At 48.4% G+C, this 22,064-nt stretch overlaps 1 protein-coding gene across 2 annotated transcripts in view; it reads right to left on the reverse strand.

The window, feature by feature from the left end:
* LOC139061303 (calcium-activated chloride channel regulator 1-like) overlaps positions 1-22,064 on the reverse strand; it is a 197,585-nt gene that overhangs the window by 54,494 nt on the left and 121,027 nt on the right. For both annotated transcript variants that reach the window (XM_070541086.1, XM_070541085.1), the window contains 2 exons: positions 20,018-20,236; positions 2,095-2,365 (listed from right to left, as the gene is read on the reverse strand). In XM_070541086.1, coding sequence (XP_070397187.1) covers positions 2,095-2,365; positions 20,018-20,236 — 490 coding nt within the window. The remainder of the gene's footprint in view (positions 1-2,094; positions 2,366-20,017; positions 20,237-22,064) is intronic.

A 22,064-nucleotide genomic window follows, 5' to 3' on the forward strand; every position in this document is an offset into this window, starting at 1 on the left:
GCGTTTCTCTGGCGAAGATATGTGACTAAACGGACGTGTCGATCGAATCGCATCACTGAACTAAGAAAACGTTGCATATCTAATGCGAGAAGAACAAGAATCGGCTATCGAAATCGGTAGTAACAGCGCTTACAGCGTCGCGGGTCGGCGGTTAATTTAGGACTTTTTTCGAAGTTAAAGTACCTATCGCAAGTGAAAATGGATGCTGTGACACTTCCGAGCATACTACTGAATAAGGACAGCAACTTTATTTCTCTGGTACAGGCGTGACCTTTAGTTGCTGGGCGATAGCCCATCTACTGCCTGTGTGAGACCTCTCTCTCCCAAACTTAAATATGGCAAATTATTCTCAAGTGGTCACCTGCTATTGTGGCGTAGTGGTAAAGCACTGGGTTTGGGATCTTTAGGTCGGACGATCGAATCCTAACCTGAGCATTTCTTTTCACTAATACGCTCTCTATTGCTTTCTGTAAACAAAAAATATGTACGTTTCCGGGCACAGCGTATTTACCGCGCTAGAGCTCCTTTTCGCACCAGTACGCCGCGCCTGAGCAGCGCCCCAGCATGCAGCCCGCGACACAGGGCCGGCGTTGCATTGGACACTGGGTACTGGGTTTTGCAACAGGATTGCAAGGGAAGCGGCAGCGACGGCTGCAGACGACGCAACGAGGACACATTTCGTTGTCTGTTTCGATTAGTAAACGTCGCTGTGACGGCGAAGTCGCACTTTCTGCTGCAATTTGCCCGTGAGTTTGTGAACTGCTGACGACAGTTGTATACCACGACTTGTTTGCGTCCAATGTACAAACGGCGCGATTTCGTAGATTGAGCGGCTGTACACAGCCAAACCATGCCTTGCACAGGCGCACGACATCTTGTCGCATTGGCGTTTTCCCGTACACCGAAAATATTATCGTGGATTTTTGAAGCGTACAACCCAGGGAAGACGTCCAGCGCGTTTGAGCAGTGAGTGCAAGTAACCTTGACACGTTCACACAAAACACGAATCTGTCGTTGCAGCTGCTCGGTGCACTGATAATTCGTTCTCTCAGCAAATGATCATATGAAATAACCAGCGAAGACACTGGGCTTCACAAAGTTCACACGGACGCGCGCTGACACACGCACGCCCGTCCCTAGAATCTCCATGGGGAGCTTCCAACCACGTGACCTGAAACTCCGTGTGGAGTATAATCGGGTCATGTCGTTTTAAATACTCCGTTCTTAACCTATTGGAGTATAATGAAGACATATGCCGTCTTCACTCCGCTATGACGGAGAAAATCCTTGGGGCATGGGAGGCATTGGGGCTGATAAGCCGATAAAACTCCCATCTCGGCTAATTTTTGCTTACAGTGATGTTGGCATTACTGACCGCTTTAAAGACAGCGTCCGCGCGGTCACGCTTCGTAAGGGTTCGCCGCGGATGGATAAGGCGCTCAAGAGCAATAACGTCTTATAATGATCGAACAATCATTAGCGCAGCTCGCGTCGCTACAGGCAGTACTTTGCTTGTGTCGTCATTGCACATTTAACCGCCGTGCGCAGCAGTTCGTGGCGCCACAGTGCTGACGTATGTACTGGCCGCATCAAGCTTCATGAAATTCATAATGACAACGGACTGCGTGGAGCTGAGCAAGTGGCACTACACTTACGCACACTTAGGCAAATCCCACAGGGGTTCCTGCACAATTTCTTTTTTTTATTGCACTTCGTCCATAAAAAAATGCGGCCGCCGCGGCCACGATCCAACCCACGACCTCGAACTCAGAAGCGCAAAGCCATACACTGAGCTACGTGCCGGGTCTGCGAGACATTAGCTTAAATGCACGATAGAACCCTACTACATTCCTTGATCATTTCGATTAGTACAATCACACTTGTCGAGTTCTCACGTGGATTAGTGCCGGAATTGTCTAAGGGCGCTGCAAGTACGTAAATGGGCACTTACGTATACGTCCTCTTTCCCTTATAACAATTCTGGTGGCATTGTACGCTTACTGAACAACATGTATAATATCATAGCCACGTTTAAAATGTCAGATGCTTTTCGTCGAGTCTGAACAGAACAAGCAACTACCGAGATGTCCTTACCTTTGCCGTCGTCACGCAGTCGGGCAGGGCAACTAAGTCTCTGCGTGTTGCGGACCACCACCGTCACGTTTGCGTCCAGGACAACATGGCTTCCTTTGCTCAAATCAACGAATATGATTGCATCCTCTGGTTGCTCGACCTCGTCCTCCGACGCTTCGCACAAAGCCACTATGGGCTCATTGTTGACATCTCTGATTTGGGACGTGACCACCATGGAGACAACGACTGGACCCTGACTTGAACACTCCACATGAAGCGTCCACGTACCCGGCTTAAAAAATAGATCAACCAATCAGTCAATAAATTATGCAATCAATGAATCACTGTATCAGAATGTGAAACGGAGCAAAATCATGACTGCTGGCCACTATGTCGCGAACTCTGTCTCTCTCTCTCTCTTTATATATATATATTTATATATATATAAATATATATATCAGCTGGGGCAAGTAACACCATAAAAATGTTTACTGCGCAGAACTTCTGAAAAAAAAAAAACTGGGTGTCCGCCAAACGAACGCGTGCTCGCTTGACAACGACAGCAAAAGTGAAGACGTCATGTTCTATTACTCAAGCCTCAAATATGTATACGTAGCAAGAAGGTGTCCACATAAATTTGCAGTTGAAATAAAGCGCAATTAAAAGAGCGTTGGTGCGCAATCAGTCTCAGCGCCAGCGGCGACGCTACATTGAATATGTCGTGAACTGCGTCTACGCCCCAATCCAGTACGCTCGCAGCGCACCCGCACGATTTTTCTACACGCAGTGCCTCAGCGGTAGAGAGCCGTTAGGCCCACTCGACCATTGTCTACTACACTCTAGCGGTAAGTAGATAAGTAGCTACAGTCTAAGGAAAATCCCGGGGAAAACCAGAGTAACTGGGCCGTGTTGTACCCGTACAACCAGCCCGTATTCCAAATCTATAAGATCCAGAATTATTCTGCGAACTCCCTTTGGACAAACCGGGGGCTGCGCCGAAAGCCACAGCACCCTTACCCTCCCTTGACAAGTCAAGAAGCTGCGCCGCCAGGCAGTGGAGCCCTGTGGAGGAGCATCGGTGAGCGATATGTCCAAACGCGCAACTGAGTGCTACACAGCTCGGCGCCGTATTTCCTTTCCCTGGAGGTCGCCAAGCGCGGCAAATTTGAAGCGGGTGGCAGGCGCTACATTGAATATTGAGAGCCATTGACGGGCTGGTTGGACCTATCGAACGACAGTCGAGTGCTGGCTTTTTATTGGACCGTTTGAGTGACAATCGTTTCTCGGGGCGTTATAAGCCCCGATGCCGCCGCCTGGAAAACCGGATCCACCGAACCACCATGAGCTGAGTGCCGCTCTCCAGTGGATTAAGATGTGTTACACGTTGGAGTCTCGCCGGACGTCGCCTTGCGGGAACAGTGGCGTTTGCTGTTATCTCTCAGCCCCGGTGCCGATCCGATCTTGTCTTGTATAACGACCTGTATATAGTGCATAAAGTCCCTTTTGTTATTCTCACCGACGCCTGACTCGGAGCCTTCGCCACCGACTAGAGAGCTGGCAACCCTCTGTCACGAAACGGGTGACGAGCGATACGGGACAACATCAAAGTCGCAACAGTGGATGACAGCTACACCATTGACGGGCATCGGCTACCTCGGCGCGGTGAGTGCCTGAAGTTTACCTCAAACACCAGACTTCCTCTGACACGGGTTATGGTAGCTTAAGGAAGGATTTGGTGTTGCATTGTGTTAACCTTGTGTGTTTCAAGCCTAGTGAGAGTGTTTTGAATACCAGGGGATGCTGAGGGGCTAAACAGGCCAATGTGTGAAATACTTGCGGATGTCTTACTAGTAGCGTTATAGTAGCGTACGGCAGGTATATACAAAAAGGGTAAACAGCAAGAGGACAGTGTGAACGATGGAGAAGTACAAGGTCAAGGAACTTCTCCAAATTTGTGAGGAGTTGGGCATTGAGTTGGGCTCAACAGGAAGAAAGAATGCGATCCTTGAGGTCATGAGGACTGAGGACGTAATGGCTGAGGAAGCCGAAGAGGCCTGGGCGGATATCAATGAACGTCGCGAGGAGGAAAAGAAGGAAAAGGAACGTTGCGAGAAGGAAAGAGAAGGAACATCGCGAGCACGAGCTTAAAATGAAAGAGTTGGAAACCCGAAATACCTCGTCCGCGCCTAGTCTCACTTCTAACGGTCCAAGAACACGTGATCAACTTCCACATTTTGTCGTCGGAGAGCATATGGACAAATACCCCGTCAAATTTGAGCACGTGTGCGAACGGAATTGCATTGAACGATCCCTCTGGGCACAGAATCTGTTAGCCTTGCTTCCTGGGGAGGCATCAGACGTAATAACTTGCTTATATCGAAAGAGCCGTTTGAGAGTTACAGTGATGGGAAGGAAGCTCTACTGCGGAAGTACTAATTGTCGGCAGATGCTTTCCGGCAGAGGATCCGGTATGCAAAAAAGTGCAGGGAGTCAAATTTTGACTTCGCATTTTGTCTAAAAGCCGACCTGGTGGAATGCCTGAAGCTTGAAGAGGCTTACGACGACTGCGACAAAATCGTCGAATGCATCGCGTAGGAGCAACACTACCATTACTTTGATGAGGATGTCAGGCTCTGGCTGGAAACTGGCTAAACTAGGTTAAATAAACAAGGCAGCAGAGTTAGCGGAAGAGTTTTACACCCGCCGCAGCTTGCACAGCAAGGCAGTCCGCGTAGAAAAAGCACATAAGAGAGATGGGTTGTCCGGGAAGCCCGACGAACGGAAGCATATCACGCGTCGCGAGTTTCGGAAAGACGAGTTCCTTACAGAAGAAACTGTAAGGGAAGGACATAATTCATCTCAGAGAGCTAACGATCGTCTCAAGCATTCTCTAGCCAGCGAAACGATACGACGCGTTCTTTTGAAAAACAAAAGCCTTTAACCTGCTACAATTGCAAAGAGCAAGGGCGCAACGCTGGGAACTGGCAAGAGAAAATTTCTTTTGCAACAATACAGGAAACTAACAAAAACATACGACTATTGTAGCCATATATGCAGAAAATTAGGGTAAACGGCAAGAATTGCAGAGCACTTCGGCACTCTTTAGCAACTATGGACGTTGTCCACCCGTCTTTCGACTCCTCGATTGATTTTACGGGAGAATGCGCTTCGATACGGCATGTGGCAGAGGAGGAGAGTGTCTGTTTACCAATCGCAGCGGTTATTATTGAAGGAGACTTTGGGAAACTTAACAAAGAAGCCGCTGTGTCTGCCGCCCTCCCGGAGTACTTTCCCTACCTCTTCTCAAATAGCTCAGAGCAGCTGCTGATGGATCAGGGCAAATCATTCTTTGCCGACGTGGAATACATGGCCCCCACGCGATCCAAAGCGCGCCAGCTGTCGAAGGAACTTGACTTTGCATCGGTGAGCGAACAGCGGTGCGGCACACGGACCGATAAAAGTAACTGGAGTGGCGAGCAGGCACGGGAGAGGCAGAGCTTGGAGGCTGGCCTGGGCGAGCATGCCCTGGAAGTGACTGGGAGTGACACGTGACGTGCTAGCCACGATATGGATACGACGCTGCAGTTAGGCGACGTGGGCTCCACACTCGCTCCGGTTTTCGCCAGCTGGCAGGAGCTGGCTGCGCTTGAAAGGGAAATCCTGATTCTCGAGCAACAGGAATACTGTTGAATAGCCGATGAGGAAGGGGCCGAAATCCTGAGGACAGTTGATATGAAGGTATGTGGTTTAGAGCTAATGCTGGAACAGCTGACGTTGAACGCGCGACAAAGAGCCGCTCAAAAGGAGGATTAAAAGGGAATCATTTCAGAGTTTAGGGAGGTTTTTTCGAACCGTCCCGGAAAGACCACGGTCCTAGAGCACGACATCGAGTTAGCAACTGAGCAACCGATCCACAGTAAACCGTACCGTTGTTCAGCCGTGCAGAAAAAAATCAAGGCTGAGGAGATTCAGCGCATGCGTGACTTGGGGGTTATAGTGCCAAGTGAGAGCGACTACACATCGCCCTTGATACTAGTCCAGGCTCCAGGAAAAGATCCGAGGCCATGCGTCGATTATCGGCGTCTGAACGCGATAACGCGAGATCAGACATATCCGATACCGAAACTGGAAGAAAGGGTAGAGACGGTCTCGAAATCAAATTATATATCTAGCCTGGACCTCGTTGGAAGCTATTGGCGGTAACCCTTACGGAACGAGCTAGCTCCTACGCCGCCTTCATTTTGCCGCTTGGAACGTTCCGCCCACTCATGTTGAGCTTCGGCCTCAAAAACGCGCCGTATTGTTTCTCTAGCCTGACGGACAGAGTGCTTCATGGTTTAGGCGAGTTCGCATTGCCATACCTCGATGATGATGCCATATTTTCGGACACTTGGAAATCACATCTGGAGCACTTGCGAGTCGTGTTGAACACTTTGGAAGAGACAGGCCTTAGTGTGAAACATGCTAAATGTCACCTAGGTTGCCGCGAAGTGACTGATTTGGGCCATGTGGTGGGGCGCGGTCGGCGTAGACCTTCCGACATCAAGGTAGCCGCTATTATGAACTATCCCAGGCCAACCCCGAAGACGGATATAAGGGCCTTTTTAGGTTTAGATGGATATTACCAACACTATGTGAGAGACTACTCTGACCTTGCCAGCCCGCTAACCGACGCGATTCGGAAGTCGAAGCCCGTTAAGGTGACGTTGGACTCGAAGAAAGAAAATGCGTTCCAAATGCTGAAGCGAGCATTGAGCCATAAGCCGGTTCTCACAGCACCAGACTTTTCGAAATGATTCATCATTCAGTGTGACGCGAGTGATCACGGTGTGGCAGCCGTGCTATGCCAAGAAGATGCTAGTGGTCATGAACGACCAATTTTGTATTTAAGTCGCAAACTAAGTTGTAGAGAAGAGGCATACAGTACCTCTGAGAAAGAGGGCGCCTGCGTTGTGCCGGCCGTTCAGAAGCTGGCTTGTTATGTCTCCGGTTCTAAGTTTCTTGCGGTAACGGACCATTGCCTACTAACTTGGTTAAGTAGCATGCCGTCTGAAAGCGGCCGTTTGCTGAGATGGGGCATGACCCTCCAGCAGCACAGCCTCTTTGTCCGTTATAAGAAGCGAAGGTTGAACGCGAACGCAGATGCTCTAAGTCGTGCATTCTAGGTCTCGCTTCTTTTAGTGACTTAGTAGTTACCTTCTCTTGCTTCGCTACAACCTGTCATGTTCGCAGGGAAATCGCGGAAAAAATTGCATGACCTCCTTTGCTTCCTCAGCAGCATGTTTTCGGTCCACGTGATTTCAAGGGGACCATTCTATATATAAATATAATTGCTGATTATTAATTGTTCCTGATATTTTGGTGTGTTGTTAATTTGAAAAATGGTTGTTTGCGCCGTTTGTACCAGATCGCACACCTGCCTCTTGTTGCAGCGGGAGCAAAAAGGGGGATAGCAATTTAGTTAGGTTGATTTGGTTTATGGGCTTGTCTGGTGTTTTACGCGAGACAGAGGGCACTTGCTCGTGTTGGATATTGCCTTTTGCCGGTCGGTTTTGCAAGCTGCAGTACGACCATCCTTGACAATTGTCGAGAAGCAACGGCATCGGAACGACCCGAGGGCGGCTGGTCGAGGTGCCTTGGCGACAACGCTGTGAGCAGAGCTCCTGTCCCGGCGGCTTATAAAGAATTGCTCGTAGATACAGCGGGGCGTGCCACTTTTGACGGAGCTCGACGTTTCTGAACAGGCGCGAGTAAGAGCGGGCGCGAGGGAGAAAATCTGGGGGCTTTTGCTCCTTGAATATTTGACTCAGCCTAGGCACTACGGAGGAGGTTTCTTAGAGTGCGTTGTATTCGTTTGTCCCCTAGACATGCTGGCATTGCGGAGTTCGGTCGAGTTGGTTTATACGCTCCGCCGCTGGCTGCCCGCGCGCTGAGGCAGTGGGCCCGGACGCCGCTTGGTGATCGCAGTGTGTGAAGGGACAATGTTCTGACTGCTGTTTTATAAGTCGCAGGTCGCATTTTTCGTCGCGACGATAGATCGCATTTTTCTACGAGCACTGCTTTAGGAGGGCACATGTAACCGGCAAACGGAGGCCTCAGGAGAGCACCTGAGGTTATATTAAAGCTGGCAGCGCAGGATCTCCGGGGCACTCAAGCGGTAGCGGGGGGGTCAGAGCTGGAAGCCGGGTGGCCCGTGGGTTGAGGCCGCAGAGGCCGAAGCGGGCCTGGGGGTGTTCGCATAAAACATTGGCTGTCTGCGATAGCGAACAGCCAATCTTAAGCTCCCCTGGCACGCGCAGGCCTCTGCGAGCCCCAACTCACGGACCAGTCCGGCTTCTAGCTTTGATATCCCCGTTTCCGCTTTGGTGTCCTGGAGGCGCCGCCAATAATGCGAAACAATGACACGTTGTTTTTATCAGTAAAAACACGATCGAATAAATATGATTGCGTCGAGCCGCCAACTTGCGATGCTACGTTCAGCACAACCGCGCCCGGCGACTTCTGCCGCACGCCTAGGGACAAGCGCATACACCGCGCGCCAAGAAACTCCTCCGTAGTACCTAGGCAGAGTCACATTTTCAAGGAGCAAAACTCCCCACAATTCTTCTCTCGCACCCACTCTCACTCGCGCATGCGCGCAAAGGTCCGTCGTCTCCGCAAGTTCCACGCCCCGCTGTACCTACGAGCAGTTGGAAATACGCGTTCCGGCGAGTGGGACCTGGGCACGTGAAGTTACCTGGCGTCCGGACGCTGGACATGAACTTGGACGAGCCTGACGAACGTGCGCGCCTGGCATCCGAGCCACGTGGAGGCTGCTCGTCTTCCGGGCGCCTTATCTGATCGCGGGGATGCTGTTGTGCCCGTACAATCAGCTCAGATTCCGAATCTACAAGATGCGGAATTTATCCTGCGAACGCCCTTTGGACAAACCCGGGGCTGCGCGGAAAGGCACAGCGCCCTAACGCTCCCTTGACAAGCCAAGATGCTGCGCCGCCATACAGCGGCGTCCCGTGGAAGAGCATGGGCGAGCGACATGTTAAAACGTGCAACAAATTGCTAGACAGCCCGGCGCCGTATTTCCTTTCCCCTGGAGGTCACCGCACGCGGCAAAATTGAAGCGGGTATACAGCGCGGTTGCTGGTTGGACCTCTAGGACGACCGCCGAATGCTGGCTTTGTATTGGGCTGTTTGAGTGACAATGGTTTCTCGGGGCTTTATAAGCCCCGACGCCACCGCATGGAAAACCGGATCCACCGAGCCACCGTGAGCCGAGTGCCGCTCCCTATAATCGGATACAACTTTAGAAAAAAGGGGAGGCCCCGCCCAGATGACCGAAGCGGCGAAGTCACCGGCCGTCCGGCGCATGACGTCGGTCCAGAGTGCGCACCAATTGGTGGATGCTCTTGTGCATTCGCCTCGGAGGAGTAAACGCCCCCTTTTTTCTAAAGTTGTATCCGACTATAGTGGAGTGACCTGTGTTACGCGTTGGATTCTCGTCGGACGTCGCCGTGCGGGAACAGTGGCGTTTGCCGTTAGCTCTCGGCCCCAGTGCCAATCAGATCTTGTCCTTTACAATAGCCTGTATGTAGTGTACAAATTCCCTTTTGTTATTCTCAGCGACGGCTGACTCGGAGTCTTTGCTACCGACTAGAGAGCTGGCAACGCTCTGTCACGAAACGGGTGACGAGCGCTACGGGACCACCTCAAAGTTGCAGCAACCGTTAATCCTAAAAAGGGCGCTTTCGTCTCTCAAAGGATGAACTGCATGAATTTACGTGCCATGTGTGAATTTCGGAGAGTAAGTGTTTAGTCTCTGGTCGGAAAGAGAGCAACCGTAGGACGAACGACAACAGTTACTCCCCATGCACTTCGCTGTATTCGTCCATGTCACGGAGCAATGCGGCGAAAACGGTATTTTCTATAAGTCGTGAATAGTTCGAAGTTCGTGCACTGTCTATTGAACTACATGCATAGCAGCACCTTGCCTCATCGTGAGAAAATTGCGTGAAACTTAAAAGCTGCAATGTGAAGAGCCATGCCCTTCGTGCACACACCATAAGTGAACGATATAGACTAAACGCGCAAGTCAGTGACAGACAGCTAGACTTTCAATAGTACCTAAGTTCCTTCCGTTTCAAGGAGTTTGCGAACTGAAGCGATGTGTAGCTCAAATGGGATAAGCTAAGCGACTGAGAAATTGGCCTTCTCCGTCGTCTTGGGTGCCCCGTTTGAGCTCGACGTATACATCGCGTAACGCTTCAGTTTAAATCACTCTAAGAATACTCGGGCTGATTGCTTTTCGCAGTCGGTTTTGGTTGCAAGACCATTCAACGTTAGAGTACCACTGCATAGCGTGCACAAAATGCCAAGTCGCTTTTGCTTTGCCGCACTTGCGTTCCGATGCCTAACTTCGTCTAAATATCCATTCCTGACAACAGACCATCGTGGTGAAGGAGTCTACTTCCGGCAACTGAGCGTGACGGACGTATGATGATGGGCTCCATCGGAGCGACTACAGCGGCCATGCCTGGTCGCGGAAACACGCCTATTGCATCGGACAATGAATACCAGGTCGTACTGCCTACTTTGCCTACAGGTCATTTTGTCTTGAACACCGTTTTCCTGCACGGGGACATCAGTCCCCGCCCATACTGGGTGGAAGATTTTCGTGATGCGCTCGCTCCACTTTCGCTCCTGCCAGATGTTATCGCCTTAGACGCGTACGGCATGAGTCATGTGTGGGCGGTTACATTCAAGGATGCCGACGCCACGAAAAAGATTCTCAACATCGCCGAGTTGAACGTGAAAAATCCGAGGTGTCTTGTGATCGACCCTGCAAACCGGGATGTTCGAAAAAGCTGCACTGGCTCCTTCACACCGTACCAGACGAGGACGTGCGTCTTGCTTTCTCGCCGTTTGGGAAGGTGACGGACGTCTCAAGCGAGCTGTGGCACGCTTATGGCGTGTCTGATAAGGGGTCAACTACGAGGATGGTGACCTTGAAGTTCAACGCTGTCGTGAAGCTCGACGACCTGCCGCACCAGGTGAACGTAGTTTCAGAGCTGGCGCTTGTTGTATCGGGCAGGCCACCCCTGTGCCTTCCCTGCTGTGACACAGGTCATATTCGGCGTTACTGCCGAATTCCACGGTGTGGTTCGTGCCATCGCTATGGACACCACGAGGGCCAGTGCGCACGGACATACGCCAGCGCCGCCGGACCAGTGAGCAGTGATGAGACGTCAACACTTCTCATGGATGAGGCCGATGCGGAAGGCGCATCGAAAGAAGCTAGCGGACCAGCGGTGCAGGAGACCACGTCGGCTGCTCCTCGGGCGCACCAGTTGGACGCACAACTCAAGGCTCGCGCATCTCCTGGACAGACGCTTCTACCTATGGGACCGGACGCTGACGCGGTGTCAAAGAACGCAGTAGATACGCCTGACGCGACTTCGGAGAACGCCACCAAACCGCTGGTGGAGCCCATGAACCTTTCCCCTGAAGGGTCGAGCAACATGACCGGAAAGTGGTCGCAGAATGATGCCGCGAGCAAGGCGTTGCAACCGGATGCAATAGGCGGTGATGAGCCTCCTTTTAAAGCATCAGGTATGAGGCGAGCGTCCTGTAAACTGCGGCCAAACATTCCGGCCGAATCACGGCAGGCGGGGAAACCGCCTCCATAGTTTCGCGCTGCAGATCCCGAAATGGGGTTTGGGGGCTTGCGATGTTGTCGTGAGGGTGGACACCATAAGATAAGGCTTCTTTTCTCTCGATATGGCGATCCAGCTTCCTGAAGCACTACGTGTAGCGACTCGGAATGTACGAGGTTTTGGAGCAAGAAGGCTACAGTGTCAACTTAGTCGCCTTCTCTTTGAAAACAATCTACACGTGGTGGCAATCCAAGAAACCAAAATTGATAGCCAGGAAGCGACTGATCGAATGGTGTCCACTTTCCGTCAGCATTAGGATGTTTGTGTGTGTCATTCTGTCGGTGCCTCTGGTGGCTGTGCCCTTTTCATCCGGAATATAGTGTCGGTATAACTGTGCAATCGCTCTTTTCGTGCCAAAGTGGACGCCTCCTGGTTGTTGATTATGGTCTGAATTTCCGTGTCATTTGTGCTTATGCTCCAATTGTAAAGCAGAGAGAAAACAGTTTTTTGAGCATGTTCAGATTTATCTTGATTGTAAAAACGTGCTAGTTTTGTTGGGTGAGTTCAATTATGCTTGTCGTTCGGTAGACTGCGTAAAAAGGTTTGCCAGTGCGAGATAAGAGCGCGGAGGTCTTGGATGTTTTAGTCCACTACCACAACCTAGAAGATATCGGAAATGTTGTCACAAATAGCAGGCGTCCGCAATTCACACATTTTCAAGGCGATAGCAATGCACGATTGGACAGGCTGTACGTGTCGCTTGAACTTGTGCCACTATGCACATCGTACGATGTTAAGCCAGTGTCTTTCAGTGACCACTGCCGAGTTATTGCATCCTTTGGTAAAAAAGGACAAAAAAGTACTTCAAGTGGGAACTTTGGAACCTAATGCGAAATTGATGGAGGATGAGGGTTTCGTTAAGGATGTAGATGAGAAGCTAAAGAAGCTACTCGCAGTGCAATCTTTAAGTATGGGTGTAGAGTGGGAGGAGTTTAACCAATTAGTAAAAATGAAAGCCATAGAAAAAAGTAGCACATTGCGTAATGAATGCATACGAAACGAAACACTGCTTCGTGAGCAACTTGAATTTCTTTCGGGTAAAGAATGCTCCCAACCAGGTACGTACACCAACGAATTAAGGAACATAAAAATTGAGTTGGAGTGAATTGATGCAGAAAAGTACAGAGCGGCGGTTATTCGTGCACGAGCCGAGAAGCTGTGGGCCGGTGAAATGCCCAAAGAACGCGCGTTATCGGACGAAAAACGATACGCTTGCAATAAGGAAATACGGCAAATAAGAAGCGGGAATGACGTTTCGGAGGACCGCAACGTAATGAAACCAGTCGTCGCTGATCATTTCAAAGAATTTATCGGTCAACCACGCACCATTATAGGGGGCTTTAAAGCGGAATTTCTGTCGTTAGTGTAAAGCTGAATGAAGAAGAAAGAACGCGTCTGGAACAGCCAATTTCCATGAAAGAAATAGAGGATGCAATAGATGCACTACCTGTTGAAAAAGCACCCGGGCCTGACTGCCTAGGGGTAGCATATTATAAAACATTCAAACCAATTATAGCCCAGATTCTATTCAAAGTTATCGCTGAGTCGTATCAGCAAAAACGGATACCACTCTCCTTCACAACTTCGCACATTGTTCTGATGCAAAAAACTGAGGCACCTGAAAAACGTCAGTTGGTGGGGCCTTATCGCCTGATAAGCCTTACCAACGTCGACTATAAGATATTTATGAACGTGTTGGCCAAACGATTGCAGGGTGTGATAACGAGGCTGGTCGGCACGCATCAGACCTGTGTTATAAAGGGTAGAAGCATCGCCACCAACATACACGTAGCTCGAAGTGTGCTAGACTGTTGCGATGTATTTGGCGATCGAGTGGCTATGATGTAACTAGATCTCGCTAAAGCCTTCGACCGTGTTTCCCACGATGTTCTCTTCGCCATATTAGAGCACTCTAACGTAGGAAGCGTAATAACAGACGGTGTCAGGATGGCGTGTGCTAACTGCTCAACTCGGGTGATTGTTAACGGGGACCTGACAGACAGCGTGGAAGTGCTGTCTTCTGTCAGGAGGGGATGTCCGCTGTCGCCCCTGCTATTCGCGGCTTGCCTTGAGCCTTTGTGCAAGGCCATCCTTGACAATGAACGAATAACTGGCTTCAGGTTAAAGTCAACACAGGTGAAAATATTGGCGTATGCCGATGACATCGCCATATTCTGTTCAAATAGAAATAGTATTTGTGAGGCGGTTGCGGTAGTTGATCCTTCTGCAAGTGCACCATGGCGCAAATAAACTGGGAGAAGAGTTATGGGTTTTGGCATGGTGAATGGGAAGAAACGCCAGACTACTTCGCTCGACTTCGGTGCTCAACCATTGCAACAACCTACCTAGGCGTGCCTCTCGACTCTTATCGCGACCCTGAGCAGTACTGGAATGAACAAGGGGTGAGAACAATGGATAAGGCTAACGCGTGGCAGGGGCGACAGCTGTCAATGTTCCCGCGCGCCACAGTTTGTAACCTATTTCTTATGTCCAAGATATGGTACGTCATGAATGTGCTGTGTGCTTCGCGGAACAACATCCAAAAAATTCACCGTATCTTCGCCGTTTTCATATGGGCATCGACTTCGGAAAGGACCAGCCGCACACACTTGTTCTTGCCAGTAAAGAAACGGGGCCTTTCGTTGGCATATTTATTTGTGCGACAAGTTGTGTCGTGCTTTACGCACCTTCGCGATCAGAATGATGTGTTCATTCGCACAGTCATGCAAGTGCTTTTATGTCGTCACCTTCTAGGATTTGTTGTATGCTCGTGTGAAGCAATGCTTGGTGCCGTTAAAGGTTACCTGGGAGAAGTCTTGCTTGCGTACAGAATGTTGCATCTGCGGTTTTCTGTGCAGTACCTCGCTAATATTACTAGGAAAAAACTGTATAAGGACCTTATTGACACTATATATGCTTCCTGTACCGAATTAACGTATGTCAAACCGTGGAGGCCCAGGAGATGTCCTCAAAAAGGGTTAAAAGAATGCCAGTACACCCTTCGGTAAAAACATTTTTCTTTAAATTACACACTAACACATTATCAGTTAAAATATGGATGTATAACAGGGGTATTTTTGTCCCGTGGTCCATTAACTGCTTCTTGTGCAAGAAACCTCAAACGATAGAGCATGCGTTTCTAGGTTGCTGGGACCCCATGTTTTTCTGGGATGTGCTACAAAGGAGTTTAAAGAACGAGTTACCTTTAGATCCACATGGAATAAGATTCTTACCGGCAGAAACGGAGGCTTTTCCGTATGACGCTATAATGCTCCTGGGCCTCCAGAGTTTGTGGAAAGCAAGAACGCAGTTCAACAATGATGATGTCAATTTGCGACATACACGTGATCACTTCATTGAATGTGTAGTACGGTTCAGGGATGTCCATCGGGCGCTCCCTGAACAACCAACATGGATTGACATGTTAGATAAGCTTGCAGCATTGAAAAAATTTTAACATGTCATGCCAGCAAAATCCTTGTTGACATATTTGCTTTTTTGTGTATTGTTTGTGTATGTCTAATCCGGCAATAAAGACAAAAAAGAAAACACCATGGTGAAGTGGTGGTTGGAGTGCCTGACTTGTGAACGAGAGGACGTGAGTTCAAATCCTACCTTCGGGCATGTTTCTTTTCCTTTTTTTCAGCTCATTAATTTTTTTTATTGGGGTATAAATGCCTAATTTCATCAATTCCACCTTAGCGGGGCATTGAAAAGAATTACCGTTACTCCCTTGAGGAGCATCGGAAAACGGCAACTGTTTGTCCTCGAAGGAGTAAACCCATCGGGAGTAACAGTTCATCCCATGTCAATTAGTCCCCAAAAGGACTAATGTTTGTGACAAATCAGTTATTCCCCAAAAAGACTAACCTCCCTACCCCTTTTAGTCCTTTTTTCTTAAAGTGTAGTCTCTTGTCTCGCCTAGTTTTTTAGAGCACTGCACTCACGGAAAGCTTCACGTTATATAGATTCGAACAGGGCAAGGTAGGATCTGCTGCATCTCTTTACCTAAATAACCATGCCCCATTCTTTTGCTTAATTGAAGGTAGTCATTGCAAGTAGAAACGCCGGTGCACTGAACATGAAGTTGCCTTGGAGGATACCGGGTTCACAAATCAGCATTCAATCGTTACTGAAGGAAACAACAATAAATAAATGGTCAGTTCCCTAATCAGTGAAAGGCTGCACACCCGAAACGACAATAAGGCGGAGTAGCTGCGTCAACAGCGGTAAAAAATAGGCTACGAGCTAAAAATTAGAAGGTATATAAATGGTATAACTATATATAGCATCATCTACATGAACAAAAAAAAAGTTATTTGGTTGCTTACATCGGAAAGTGTTACCCAAGGAGAAACTCTACAAAAACTTTAACGTGATGAATAATGAAAGTAACTGTAAATAGTTTGAAGATATATTTATTTCATTGAAAGTTGTTATGTGAAATACAAAACTACGTATGCTGCTTTATTTATGTACAGAAAGTGAGATAATAACAACTTCCAACGTAAGGATCGGGTAATCCACTACTCCTCTTTACTAATTCCTCGATAACTTTCTAGGGCATTTCATTGGAACTATAATGAAATACGAGTTGAAAAAAATATGTAAATGTGCGTATTAGCCACAAGTGGTTGGGCCGACCGTCCGAGCAGGGCAGGGACTGTAGCACGAGCGCTGTTTCCCGAGCAAAGCGCCGGAGTGAGTGAGCAATTAAAACGCGCTGGAGAGGATTGCCGACTATGGCACCACCTATTCACTACGATTACCGAGGGAACGTAAAAGAAGTCATCCGGCATTCTAAAAGCGCCTCCCTTTGAGTCAATCATAGTACGGCTTGAGACGCTCTGCTTTCGGAATGTTTCGTCCGCGACGGCGCATGTGTGAAGGCTGTTCAACTCGTTCGATCATGTAATTAACGGGGGTGCACGTTCTACGATAAGGTAGGGCCCTTTATACTTGAGCAGTAGTTTTGAAGAGAGCCCAGGTGCAGTGGAAGGAATGGAGAGCCAATAAAGAGCTCTAGCAAGGAAGGTTGGTGCAGAAGTGGTACCACTACAAGTGCTCTTCTGGAAGTCATGATCGTGGTGCTCTTCTGAGGCACGTGCGAGATCGCGGCACTCTTCAGTATGTCTTTGCACTGCGGAAATGCGCGCACATTCAGATACATCCGGAGGGTACGGTAGAATTGTGTGGATGGCGTACGACGGTGGCCGATACTACACAAAGAAATAGGGTGGAAAGTCAGTGGTGCTCTGAGTAGTAATGTTGTAGAGTAGGTTAGGAAGGGCAGAATGACGTCCCAATTTCTGTCGTGGGAGGCGACGTACATTGCAAGCAGGTCACCGAGCGTACTGTTGAAGCGTTCTGTAAGGCCATCGGTTTGAGGATGGTACGCCGTAGCTGTGCTATGAACATGGTGGCACTCTTTAAGAATGGATTCAACCACTTCGGATAGGAACACACGTCCGAGATTACTAAGTAGTTTCTCAGGTGGCGCATGGCGCAGGATGAATCGAAGAAGCAGGAAGGAGGGAACATCACACCCGCGCGCTGTAGCGGCCGGGAGGGCGACGGATTCTGCATATGGCAAGATGAGCTGAACTGCCACAATGGCCGAGTGGTTTGAAGGCGATGTCAGAGGAAGCGCCCCATACAAATCAATGTCGACGCGCTCAAAAGGCCGGGTAGGGCAAGGTAGAGGCGGCAGACTGACTGGCGAGAGGAGAGGTGGAGATTTCCGGCGCTGAGCATCGGGGCAAGCGCGAACTAGCTTGCGAACGTAGTTGTAGATCCCTTGCCAATAGTACCGCTGTGGTAGGCGCAGATAAGTTTTGATAACTCCCGAGTGTGCACACTGTGAATCGGCGTGGAATGCTGCCCATGTATCCGAACGGATGATGATGATGATGATGATGAAGCAACATTCACTGGGCCCGAAATAAATCAGTGGTGCACGCAGGCACCAGACGGGGTGGTCTGCGGTCGGTGTACTACTAATATCCACTGGCGCCGGTCAGGGTTATAAGTACGCCGGTGAGACCGTTTGTCGCAAATAGCGAAATCGTGACCTTGAAGAGGCAACGTGCGTGTGTTTGGTATCGCTTATGGCCGAGAAAGTAGTTTACAAGAGAGACAATGCAATGGTCCTCGCGCTGCTCAGACGCGATGCTGATAAGCTTGAGCGAAGAAACTGCAAGGTGGTAAGGGAAGAAGCAGGCAATGTCGGATAAGAAAAAAAGTGAGAGCCCGCCACTGTCAGTATGCTGACGTCCGCTGAGGTACAGCACGCGGATATCGTAGTCCTTGAGGCGAAGTGTCCATCGGGAATATTCGCTTGAGGGAGCTTTCAAGGTGGGCAGCCAGCATAGTGTATGGTGCTACGTGAATACATCAAATGGACAGCCACCAAAATAGGGATTGAACTTTGCGAGAGCCCAGATGAGATGGCTAGGCACTCCTTTCTGTCACCGTTGAGTTGTCTGTTTTCAGAAGCGTACGACTTTGATAGGCCACTACATTTAAGAAAGGCCTTCGCGTTGGGCGAGTACACAGGTGAGGCAAACAGCGCTGTTTTCTGTGTGCACCTCGGTAGGTTTTGGGGATCGTATTAGCGTAAAATTGGCAGAGACGTCAGCAAACGACTGAGCTATGCGAACGCCTAGTTCTAGTTCGACGTGTGTGCTACAAATATTGGTATTGTGTTGCGAGAGAAAATCCCAGCCGAGAATAGCGTTAACCGAGGATAACGCTGCAGTGTAGGCCTAGGCAAGAGTTCGGCAAAATGGAGAGGCCAACGGGGAGAGGGTGGTCGGGTCCTCCCGACGACTTCGGCGTAGCTAAGTGGTGCAGTCGACGCGACCATTTCGGATGGCCAACGAGGTCCTCATATAGCCTAGTTAAACAGCCGAAAGAAGATGTGGGCACTGGTCTGGCAAGATATGGGCGATTACCTGCTCGATTGTACGATGGAGCGGAGGCATAAAAAACAATGCAGGCTGTTGTAGATAAGTAGGCTGAGCCAATAATATCAAGGAGAGCTGTTGTGCAACTTGCACCTGAACGAACGCCTTCATTTAAGCAACGGAGATGGTAGCTAAACTAGCAACGAGATCGTCGAACGAGGAAGGGTGACGTGGCAACGAGCCCTGCCTGCGTAGGTCCTCGTAGCTTTGGCATAGAGTGACAACAATGGTCAATGACTGAAGTTTTGGGGCAGGTAGCATGTTGTATGCATCGTCCTCTATCCTCTTTATCAAATTTCTGATTTAGTCGGACTCCGACATGGTCGCGTCGACATTCTTACACAAGTTCATTGCATCCTAAATGTACCCACCCAGCAAATGATTCACCTTGCTGCTGTACACGTTATCGAAATCGCGATTCCACCGGCAGCTCGAGCACAGCAGGGCGCCCGAACAAAGCCCCTAAAGAGGTATTGAACGAGAACTACGTCGCAAAAGCAGTCTGACGGCACTTGTCACAGACTGGCGAGAACCGCAAAAGGGAAGAGCATGTTGTTCAGCTTAGTGAAAAGGTCTCATTTGTTTTGGGCGCTTACTCTATCATATGTCGTCAGCCAGTTCTCGACGTCGGTGTCGTCCGTGCCTTTCAGAATGACAGGATACCTTCGGTGAAGTACAACGCAGCACATGACCGACAGAGGAGGTGCTGGCTTGGATGTCTCTTCAGGCATGAGTGAGCGTAGGGTACGGGATCGAAGTTCCAGGATTGACGCTGTAGGCCTAAACAAACTCCACCATTTCTAAACATGTTTGTTAGCTGGCGGCAGTTAGGCCAGGGCACGAACTCTCAGCACGAGCAGCGTTTCCCGAGCACAGCGCTGGAGAGGATTGCCTACTATGCCATACCTCTTCTTCGCTACAGCTCACATTTTCAAACCTGAGAGACTCTGATGATCTGTGTTGCCGTGAACTTCCTATAAGCAGATGCGAGAGCAAAATTCAGACTGCCTCGAGCTATGTCAAGCTCTTCGGGTTGCACAGTATTCCATTAATACGGCATTCATAAATGCGCACTAAACGGCGTGAGTGATACCAACCAAACTAGAAGGTCAGCTGAGGACAGACTTTCAAACAGACATATATGAACTGAAATGCTAATCGAACGTGGACTGGTACGTCAAAATTTTTATCATGTCTCTTGACAAAAAACATATTCAAACAAAACTTATCAGCTTATTATACGAATCCTAGCTTCTAAGAGTAAAGTCATACCATGGCTGGGCTTGGTATGGTAAGTAGTTTGTCCTCGTCATTTTCAGTTTCCAGACAGCTCTGACACCTCTTTCCCGTGGGGTCAACAAGCCAGCCCGTGAGGGAGTCTCTTCCAGTGGATAGAGGCGTGATGGTAGCGATCGTGTTGTTTCCCAAGCCTTCATCAACAATAAATGTTTCTTGGACAGTTCCGGTGAAGCGCTTTGTTTTGTGCATAATCTGTGAAACGAAGAAATGCTAGTTTACTTACTTTACAAGGGGTTCCAACCAATCTGTCAAAGAGGTCTATCGCTAAAAGCTGTTCATCAGATCGGTTTGACACAAGCTCATGCTACCGCCACTTCTGTACAAAGGGATCGGCGATACCAGCAAGCGAGCAACAATACTGAAAAGGACAAATACATAAGATAAAAATTTCCTAGAATACAAGTGCGCGTGTAGCAAAAGTTGTAAGGGGTTCATAATTTTAAAAAATTTGTTAGCAAAGAAAGAACTTTATAAGGCTATTTTCGGAAGTTACATGGCAAACTTCTGTGTTCGCCTCAATGTGGGTAGTTCAGCTGATAGTTTTTCTGCGAAGTAGAATATTTAGTCAATAGTGTGTTGCCCATTTATTTTTTTTTTTTTGTGAGTGACGCGATCTGGCCATTCAGGAAGATGTATTTTAAATAGTTCTCGCGAAGGCTCAGGAAAAGTGGTTGATATAGCGTAACGCAGAGGACAACATCGGGTACCCAGTATTTAGATACATTACAATGTATCGTCAATTCTTCCTATCACCTTGCAAACAGGTTGTCAATGTTTATTAGGGAATTCTAAACTCTAATTCACCATGAATTTACCTTTACACCCATATATGCGAGGACCAAGAACTTCAATTTCATTAAGGAATTGTGACCTCGAATTCACCCTGAATTTAACTGTACACCTATACACTCCAAGACCAACATCTCCAAATTCAGCTTTCTTCGCCGGCCAACTGAACTCGAACTCATTTAGGCGGCGGTGTTCGTTGTGTGCCATTCGATAACAATGTGTCTATACTTAGCGACAGCAAACACGTGTTTGCGTAATTTATCTTGCTGAACTTGTTCAATCTTGATGGATTTCTCTATTCATATATATACATACATATTATATATATATATATATATATATATATATATATATATATATATATATATATATATATATATATATATATATATATATATATATGTCCCTCTCATAGTGTCCTTTGTACGTACCCACTACCGCACTAGGCCTTACGGGGCTGCAGTATGCTTAAATGTAAATAAATAAAAGAAATAAAAAGGACTTACTGCAATGCTCCCCGCACGCGGTTCGATGCATACTACACCGAACGGAAGGAGTTCATCCACCTAACCACAGTGTGCGAAGTGCCATACTTATATTTATGTTCTTGGGATTCACATGCCTAAGCCCTGTATTTATTTTTTTATTATGCCTTTGGGGCCACAGACGTTACGGACGGGAGTCCTTATGAACAATCAACAAAAAACAGCAAAAATACCACGCGTACCTAGTAATTTGTACCACATTTAAAGAAATATGCAAGTTCCACGTACAAGAACAGAAGTCACTCTGTTTGCCATCGCTTGCAGCAATTCAAACTAGTGTATCATGCGTAAATGATTATTTGTAATCATCGTCTCATATATTGTAATTAGAGTAAAAGTATTATTGAGAAAGTACCCAGTCATGCTGAAAAACTGCCGGTCCTGCGTTCTGATATTCAATACGCACCCTATAAATGTTTTTCCACGCGTGAATTAAAGCACACGAAATGCAAAAAATTACCGCGCGACTACTTGACCTTTTAAATAATATATCTAAACCATACAAAAATATTGTGTTACCCACCGACTTGCATGACACAGCTGCTTTGTGAGATAGCATTTAGGAAAATGTTTCCAATGAAAGTATCTGTTTGATGTAAATTTTAAACTAATAGAAAAAGTTTTCATTTCAGCTTAACAGTCGGTGTTTACAGAATAGCGACATCTGCTTGCTGTCCAGCTACAGA

Source organism: Dermacentor albipictus, chromosome 6 (genome assembly GCF_038994185.2).
Source record: "Dermacentor albipictus isolate Rhodes 1998 colony chromosome 6, USDA_Dalb.pri_finalv2, whole genome shotgun sequence".
Taxonomy (NCBI): domain Eukaryota; kingdom Metazoa; phylum Arthropoda; class Arachnida; order Ixodida; family Ixodidae; genus Dermacentor; species Dermacentor albipictus.